This window comes from Coenobita brevimanus, chromosome 70 (assembly GCF_032717465.1).
Source record: "Coenobita brevimanus isolate Jiangsu-jjx chromosome 70, ASM3271746v2, whole genome shotgun sequence".
NCBI classification, from domain to species: Eukaryota; Metazoa; Arthropoda; class Malacostraca; order Decapoda; family Coenobitidae; genus Coenobita; species Coenobita brevimanus.
In genome coordinates this window covers 50183142-50192931 of record NC_137023.1, presented here as the reverse complement: position 1 = coordinate 50192931, position 9790 = coordinate 50183142, and the positions used below count along the sequence as shown (strand labels likewise).

Here is a 9790-nt window from a genome sequence, read left to right as displayed (position 1 = left end):
GTGCAAGCATACTTTATAGTAAGCGACACTGGCTCAACCACAGCACCCCTGGTGTCCGCCAATGTAGTACGTAGCCGGGTGAACACTCCCAAAGTTTATTACCCTGGCGGGGCGCGAACCCTGGCTCACCCGTGTACGAAACGCTCACACTACCACTGTACCACATAGGATATATATATATATATATATATATATATATATATATATATATGTGTGTGTGAGTGTGTTTGTGTAGTGATTTGTCATCTGACAGTATGAGGTGTGACTGGAAGATTTGGTAAGTTTGCTAATCAGTACGAAAGTTTGCTTTTGGCTGGCGTGACAGGGTGAGGTGTGATTGGGAGGTGCAGTTATGTAAGTTTGTTTTTGACTTGTGTAATTGGGTGAGGAGTGAATGATAGGTGTAGTCACGTAAATTTTTTGACCGGTGTAGTAGGGTGAGGAGTGGCTGAGAGGTATAGTTTTGTAAGTTTGCTTTTGACTAGTGTGACAAGGTGAGAAGTGACTGAGAGGCGAGGTTATTAAAGTCTGTTTTTGACTGGTGTTGCAAGGTGAAGAATGAATGTGAGGTGTGGTAATGTGAGCTGCATATGTGGTGAAGGAGTGAAAGGTGTGGTAATATGTGTATAGTGCGACTTCTACCACACATCGTAACCTGTGCAATCTAACAATCACATATATGAATAAAAAACAGATTCTAAAGAATCTCGAAGTACTAAGAACACGATACACAGGCTGTAAAAGAGGAAAGGATCCAAATCTTACGTAACCAAGAACTAATCTAAAGCACGACCGGCTACTGAGGCGGAACCGTGAAATATTCCAGTGTAGCAGTGAGGCAAATAAAAACCATGGGCACATCCATCATAGGCAGTAATCAGCACACCAGCATGCGGAATGTTAACTTCAACCCAATAACATTTTAAAAAAATTATTATTTATTGCGTCCGTAATCTTAATAAAATACCTTGTATGGGGACCATTTCTTCAGGACAAGTTTTGCCCTGAGTAAAATCGTTTGGTAATGTACACAAGGAGGTTAGGAACCATACAATTCCAGATTTTACTGAGCTTAATTATTATTTCGCAAACTTTTCTCAATTTTGGGCGTTCCATATTAGCGACTTTATATGTAGACTTGGGATATTTTTTCTTAAGTTGTCAAAGGATGCTTGAGTAAATCTAGCAACTTTAGCAAAATTATTAGCGATTTTCTGAAGATTTTTGCTCGTATTCACTTTCTTACACCTTCTAAAAACAAGTTCGGCAACTTTTCTTAATGGGTTGTTGGTAATTCTGCAAGACCGAGTACTGTTATGCCTAAAAACGAAGTCAACAGTTCCATTCCATTCTTTCGACTCTGTATAAAAAGCCTTAAGAGGTTTTGCTAATCTATAATCAGTAGTGATCAAGCAGGCTGGAATCTCGTTTCATTAGCCAGGAATCCCAAACGTCTGTATAAGAATTACTGGCCGTGACTGTACATTCCATTTCAGCAACCTTCCAAGAGCATGATGATAATAAAACGTGCCCTTGTTGTGTGAAGCCTGTTTTGGTGACTCTTATTATTAAGGGAATTTTATTATTATTTGCAACACGAGTCTCGTTATGTTGCAAGTTACTGCGCAAAAGCCTGTAGCAGTGTATCTTACATCTTCTTTTATGGTATGCTGACTCCTATATTGCGACTTTTTAAATCTGATTTTGCTACAAGGATCTTCCTTTCATGTTGACTCTTACGGCGCGAATCCTTTAATGGTGACTTGTTATGCGAATTCTAGTGTTGACTCTTGCTGTGGGAATCGTGAACTCTTGCTCCTCGAATCCTGCTGAGTGTCTTTATCAAAATCCTATTACGTTGTCTTGCTAAGCAAATTCTGGTAATTAAAATTTGCTGCCCGAATCCCGTTATGTTGGCTCTTGCTCCGCAAATCCTGTTTGGTCGAGACTCCTGTTAGTCGAACCCTGTTTATGCGGACTCCTGTTACGCGAACGGTAGACGCAGGCTGTTGTGCTGTCGGTGCGGGGGGCTACAAGGGCTTCACACTGCGCTGAGAAATTGGCTGCGAAGCTTCACATTATCCTATCATGTTTATGGGGCACGGTGATCGATGCGCGCAAGACGAATGCATCCGCCGACGACCAAGCTCCTCGCCTATATGCAGCGGCGAGAGAGGGGGAAGCGACCGGTGCCACACTGGGTTAGAAATGAGGTTCGATGTTAGCAAGGAGATATAAGGGGCAGTCAAAGGCACCTCCCCACCCCCTCCCCCGCTGGGTGAGTGGAGGGATGTAGTGTTATATTGATGGAGTGGTGATATTTAATTCATGGCCCCTCGTCGCTTCGCCGTGTTGCCTGCCTGAGCTGTGCTGAGGCAGGAATGGGGAGGAGAAGGAGGAGGGGACGGGTTGGTGGTGCTGGTGATGGGGGAGGTGCAAGAGTGTGGAGAGAATTATCGTCTTTTTTCTTGAATTTTTTGCAGTTTTACCTGAGTGATATTTATGCAGAGAGTTCACTTTCTGTCACATTTGGACAGTAACCCAGCTCCCATAACTCAATAATCTTTTATATGAAACGGTACAAAGATTCGATTGATCATTTTTTTTTTCCTTGCTGACTGATGCATTCGCGGTAGTGATATGCTGTGTGTGTGTGTGTGTGTGTGTGTGTGTGTGTGTGTGTGTGTGTGTGTGTGTGTGTGTGTGTGTGTGTGTGTGTGTGTGTGTGTGTGTGTGTGTGTGTGTGTGTGTGTGTGTGTGTGTGTGTGTGAAAAGCTAAACCGAGGAAGGCTGCCATTCTAGACTGTAAAGTTAACCAGTAGGTATGTGAAAGACTGAGGATACCAGTTAAGACTTGCTGTGGAGAGCTGAGTAGAAAAGCTCTCATTGTGTATGGATGGACAAGTGATGCATATCCGATTTAAATAAGAAGAATTTATCTTAATGAGTAATATTAATCTAACTACAGTAAACACAACTACCTGTATCATTAACCCCGTCAGTGACATGGCATTTTTCAAGTTTGTGCTAGCTATCTTCTGACGATTTTTTTTTTTTTTTCATTCTAGGAGAGACTTTTCTAACTAGAGGATTCAGAGATTGCCTTTTTTAATGTTTTCAGTGAGTGTAATTTCTATAGTATCTTTTGGAGGTAGGAAGAATAAAACAGGAAATACGTCATCTGACTGTAGGAGTTAATATAATCTTCACTGCAAGGCTGCGTCGCTTTCTCCCAGCTGTGCAGATCTAATTTCTTCTGCACAATATATATGTAAACTGGGGTATTTCTGTTATATATATATATATATATATATATATATATATATATATATATATATATATATATATATATATATATATATATATATATATATATATATATATATGCTGTATACATTCCTTTGGTACTAAGAATACCGTTGATTTATCAATATTTATTACCCGTCCCCGGCCCGGAGGGGCTCGGGGACGGGTATTGTTTTCACATGGTTTGTTTGTTTGTTTGTTTGTTTGTTTGTCTGTTTGTCTGTCTGTCTGTCTGTCTGTCTGTCTGTCTGTCCGTTAACAACATTACGGGAAAAAGTACTGGTGCGATTTTGACTAAAATTACAGAGATGATGGGCTATGACCTTCAGATCACCTGATAAAATTTTGGGCCAATCTGGGCCAAGGCCTAGGCTGTAGGCCGAAAAAAAAGTGGGGGAGGGTAAAAATCGTTTTTTCGCCATAACTCCTTTCAAATTCGTCATATCTATGTGAAACCAAAACCTAAATGTGCATGTTGCACGTCTGCATCTTATAACATGCCTCATTACATCAGGGGGGTCACCGCCCCCCAGTTAGCTGTAGGGGGGGTCAATGTCTGATGGGTCGGGCCTAAAATTTCAAATGGGCATAAAACTGTCAATTTTCACTCGATTTACCTCAAACTTGATATGTGACATCTTTTAAATATCCTGTTCAATTTATACGTCAGCACTAAAATGACTGCCGGGGACGGGTTTGCTGTACCTTGGCACCGCTTCTGCTTGCCACTTTTTCCGTGTATCTACCTACCTACCTACCTGTCTGTCTTTGTATCTATCCATCTCCTTATTTATCTGTTTGTCTGCTCACGTTTCTGACCATCCATCCATTCACCCATCTATCCATCAATCCATCCATCTGTTTGTCCACATGCCTATTCATTCATCTCTCAACATATGTACAGTTTTATCGGTGGCAATGATATGTGAAAATATGTCTGCTTACCTGTACATAAGAATACATATGTATGCAACTCTTCCTCTTGCCTATGCGTATAACCAGGAAGTTGAGGCAGGATATACAATATGAGAAGGTTCAATTCTGCGTTGGCTCTCCTCGCACGGCCACTGCCTGTAAAATTATATTGTATTATATTATCTATCTATCTATCTATCTATCTATCTATCTATATATATATATATATATATATATATATATATATATATATATATATATATACAGTATATATATATATATATAAATAAAATCTATCTATCTATCTATCTATACACACACACACACACACACACACATATTACTGAGTCGTAACTAGTTCCATGGTGATATTAACCTAGGAACGTTTAGAGGAAAAGAGATGAATCATAGTAAAGGGATCAGAAAATCTTAAATATCCCCTTCAATATAGTGATATGATTCATACGTCACTCTTTCTCAGACAGTCGATTTATGCAGCTTAACCCTAGCCCCAGGAAGTGGCATTCATTTTACTCTGGATAACACCAGACGATTTTACCCGACACTGAGAAAACTGCCATGGTCTGAGGGCTAATCACCTCACTCTCTTCTTTCTTTTCCTTTTTATTTGTTCTTCCTATCAACAAACGCTTCTCTTCTGCTGATGGGGTGATTTTTTATAGTGGAAGGTTGAAAAAGACTATATCTAATCCTCCCAGTTCCAAAAGTCTCTTCTTAGGTGAATAATATAATCTGAAGATGTCAGTGATAAATTATAAACTTTGTAATGGGACTGAAGGGGCTAGGGGAGACCCCTCCCTGTGAAGGGTTTCATATATCTCCAATATCCTTTTCATGACGATCATATCACATGTATTTTATTCCTTCTACTGGCAGACGATTATATTTAACAGCCATTTGAGTGTTTAAGGTTTCTCTATCTTTTATATATCTTTATTAAGCCCTTTGGACTGCGTGGGCCATGGGTCCGCTGAAAATAATATCTGTCATTAGTGAACGTAACGTCACCAAGTTGAAACTCACTGATAAAGAGTTATGAGGGAACCCTAATGGTTGAAACGGGTTAACCTCGTCACCATAACGACGCATTTATTTTGCAGCCTCCAGACGCTTCTGCTTAGAGTGGGAGAGCCTTTTTGAATTAGATGAGTGATATTTGCCTTCAGTAATCCCTTTCAATACCTGTGCGCTCTCCTAAGCTGAAGGATGTTTTCTGGACATAGGAAGAAGGAATTATGGAAGGCGTCATCTCAGTGTAAACAAAACAGGATACCTAAACCCCTTCACTAGCATGACGTTCTTGAATTTTTATGCTGTGTCCAATCGATTTTATATAAGTAGAATTTTTTGAGCTGGAGGATGTAAATATAGCCTCTACCAATCCTTCCAATCCTAAGGTGTTCTCTCATGCTGCATATAATCGTCTGGGTTCATTAAGCTTACTATATGAATGGCGTCCTCTGTCTGAAGTAGTTAATTACACCAAGTTCTTGTTATATGTTACCTTTATATGCCCTTTGCTAACGAGTCCACAGTAAACAACCAAAATATCACCAAGTAAAGTGAGATTGCTTCTATAAAGCTGATTTACCCTTTTCCCCACTTTATAGTATACTTTGTATTAAAAAATAAAAATTATATATTGGAATAAATCCCTGAGACGTGACCATGGTTTTCCCCTCCTGTCCAGCAAAAACTTATGGTGTGATGCACTCGAACACACCCCTGACAGATCGAAAAGCTATACCCGTATATTTGAAAAAGTTGTCTACTTGAAAGATACTATAATTTCAGAAGCAACTATTGCATGTTCACAAGAAAACATCTTTTCGAAGTGTGAGTAGAAATCTTACATCTCAGGTGCTCACGACACTGTCATTCAAGAGACATCCTTGACACACAACGCGGGCTTCCCCCGTCTTTCTGCTCTCCCACCCCACAAAACATCAAGTTGTCATACCGTGAAACACGTCCCTGACATAGAACTAGAGCTTCCACTAAATTTACCTTCCCGTCCAGCAAAACTAGATATTTTGGAGCACTTCTCTGACATGTAACGAATACATCCTTCTCCCTCCAATCATCACCCTACCCCACCGACACCGCTCTCCCAGCTGACAGAAAATTCCTTCAGTACGATGAAGTATCTTACAATCTTGTTCATACTACTTACAGACGATTTAATTCAGGTTACGATAAATTTTTAGAACTGATAATGTAAGATACAGTCTTCATTAACCTGTTCAGTGCTAAAGGATTTTGTCTAAGCTGTATTAAACAGTCCGGAGGTAGCATGAATAAACTGTAAAAAGACGCTACCGTACCGGAAGAGGCGAAAGTTGTGGTGTTTTGAAACGTATAACACGATATATTGAAAGGACTTCCTCCCTCCCCCCTCCCTCCTTCCCCCAGCTTCCTGCCCTCCCTCCCGACAAAACCCCAAAGTCATGCACAAAAATATTTAGCAAATGCCTCTACGCTGCTCCGTTTTGGCGCGAACAATGGTGGCGAAGCGTCCCACGGCGTGAGGTAATTGCGCTTCATGTTTTTATATAAGTCAATTAGCATATTTAATTACGATCACGCTGACCACCGCTCCGGCCCCCTGATATACTGCCCCCACTATATTCCGGCTGAAATATTGGCCATGATATATCAGTCGAAGGGCCCCCGATCACACCCGCTATCCTGACTCCTCGTGGGGTCTGGCTTCTGGCGAGGGAAGTGGTGGTCCTTTTCCCTCTTAATTCCCTCAATGTAAACCTCTTTCTGTGTGCACTTAGAGAATGAAATTTGGATGAGCTACATTGGGGTGGGGAGTGGAATTAGGGTGCATTATAAAAAAGGATAAACGAAGCCTCACCGCCGTCGACGTGGGAAGGCGCTGGCAAGATGAATGATGGACCCAACACCAAGCTGTTCTTCCTTCTTAAATTTCGTCAAGATTATCCATTTTTTATGTGGGTTGAAAGAATGTAATTTGGATGGGTTACATGAGACAGATTTTGGGACATGGGATGTTTAGTACGTTTTATTTCACTCATAAATTTCAAAATAATTGTTAGTCCATGTGGTTTGAATGAATGTGTAATTAGGATAAGCAACAAGGAGATGGACTTCAATTAAAAAGAAAAGAAAGAAAAAGTGGTGTAAAAGATAGAATGGACGTATGCTCACCGCCGTTGAAGTGGGAAGGCCCTGACAAGATGAGAGATGGGGCCCAACGCAGAGCTGCGAACACCGTGTGGAAACCGACTATACTTGGTCTGTTTTCACTTGGCGGAACTGGGCCTCTCCGACAACTTGAATGCTATGTCATGGTTGCACGAAATCCGATGAGCCCATCGTTATGAGGGATTGAGTCTCCTTGGATGCAGGTCAAGTCAACCCTCCTGTCTGGCTACACTTGACCAATATGGTAACTGAGCTGAAAGGGTATAGGGATCCCTCTCAGGTTACAGTAAATCCGCTATACTTCTTCCTTCCCTCATACCCTTTCCCAATCTAATTTACAGTGGGGCTTTCGTCCGATCCCCTGTCTCTCTTGATTTACGTAACTGTATATCCCAAAAGTGGTATATTATTTCCTGTAAAAGGCTGGTTATTAATGTAACGTGGGAAAAAAAGAGACCTTGATGAAGTGTTAGGCTGAACTGTTAGCAAAGGAGGAATGGCTATGGTGTCATGGTATGGTTCTTATTCGGTCGTGTGGGGGGTGCGAGATACATATTAGGTTGTTATCCATTTACATGAATCCAGCACCAGTAATTTCCGAACGGCGTATTATATGTCACGTTATTTGAGTTATTACTGGAAGTAGTTGTATGGTGCAAGTGTAGGGCAAACAATGTTCACGTAAGCTGTTTTTGCAGTGCACGGGTAAACACAACAATATATTTCTCGCGTAAAGGAGAGTGAAAAATGTGGCAGGGATGTCAGGTCGGGTCTAATTTTTCACGTGATACCACCATTACCGGGCCTACCGGACTCCCGCCGGGTTGGTCCAGGGATCAGATCCTGACAACAATACACAGAAGACTTGATAAGACGCTTCATTTTTCACGCACTTCATTTGACATTCTCCCCGATGATTCAGGAAGGTATGGGAAGAATGGTGAACTTGAGAACGAACTAAATTTCCTGTACTTTCCTTACTGTTGAGAGAGAGAGAGAGAGAGAGAGAGAGAGAGAGAGAGAGAGGAGGGGGGAAGAGAGAGGGGGGGGGAGAGAGAGAGAGAATGAATGATAACATCTCCAGTCATACTATGTAAAACGCAGTTGTAACGTTCTCAGTAGTTATTGTACATAAGTACTGTACATGCATTGATATACACACCATATACTCGTATCCTCTCAGTAGGAAGCACCAACACGCGTGAAGTGAAATGGTCCTTCTATGGAAGGAAAATACTCCTACATGATCCATTCATTCTTTGAAGGTGACGATGGTTTTTTACTGCTCTTTTTTTTAAACATCTTTCTGATGGCATATAATACTAGTCATATTCACTTCCAGATACGGCAAGAAAAACGACAGGAACCAAAAATAGTACATCCCACACAGAAGAAAGGCTTTATTACAATTTATATCACATGTGGCTTCTATTGTAAAGATTTTCTGCTACTTGCGGCTCTGAATTTATGATTAATAAAGAATGTATTTTTCCCACAGGTAAACCGACCTCTTACCATGAAGAAGGAAGGTATCCAGACCCGCAACCGGAAATTGAGCTCCAAATCCAAGAAGAAGAAGGGGATGCTGGGATTCCCTGACATGCTAAAGCCGCTGGATAAGGGTGGATTGGGAGGCTTCGGGACTGGCGGGTCCGGGTTTGGATCTGTGTCGCACTACATGTACGGCGGCCAGATGCACGGCTCCTCCATGGCCAGCGGCTTCATGTCAGCGCCGCCTATGCATGGCATGTCGGCCATGTCAGGTAGCCTTGGCGGCCTTGGTTTCTCCTCGACCTCGCAGATCCAGATCCCTTCCAACCTTGGCCTCCAGCACTCGGTGGTAAGACTCCAACGCAAATTCAAGACTTTATAATTTCATTACATTACTGATCATCTGCACATAAAATAATACCGGTAGATGTCTACTGTGCAACTCTCTCTTGAGCCTTTTCCTGTGCTCTGCTAGTTTAGCTGAATATGACCCAGGTTTTCATGATTTCAAACAACATTGTACTCATTTATTTACTCGTCAATCACACAAATCACATTAACCAGATATTATATACTTTTTCCTGCATATGTTACAATGCTGACATATATTTATCTCCACAGAATGGTTGGCGCTCTGATTACACATGACCTGACCTCCTTCCGGTGACATAGCAGCACTTTGGGCTTGAGGAAGGCGAACAGATTTAGTCGTACTGAGGTGCAGACGCAACAAAATAAGGAGGCGTCACTCTCACCTCGGAGATACCAGCACAGGCCAACCAGCTAGGAGCAGTGTGCTAGTTCATCTGCTAAATTTCTGGATCGATGTCCAATCTCTCGAGTATAAGCACCACTATGGTTCTTGTAACCAAAGCAAGCTCTT

At 41.6% G+C, this 9790-nt stretch overlaps 1 protein-coding gene across 1 annotated transcript in view; it reads left to right on the top strand.

Moving 5' to 3' along the window:
* LOC145406310 (GATA-binding factor 2-like) overlaps positions 1 to 9555 on the top strand; it is a 295630-nt gene extending 286075 nt beyond the window's left edge. Inside the window, exons 5-6 of the mRNA XM_080277474.1 lie at positions 8915 to 9256; positions 9529 to 9555. Of these exons, the coding sequence (XP_080133600.1) occupies positions 8915 to 9256; positions 9529 to 9555 (369 nt within the window). The remainder of the gene's footprint in view (positions 1 to 8914; positions 9257 to 9528) is intronic.
* The last annotated feature ends 235 nt before the right edge of the window (positions 9556 to 9790 follow it).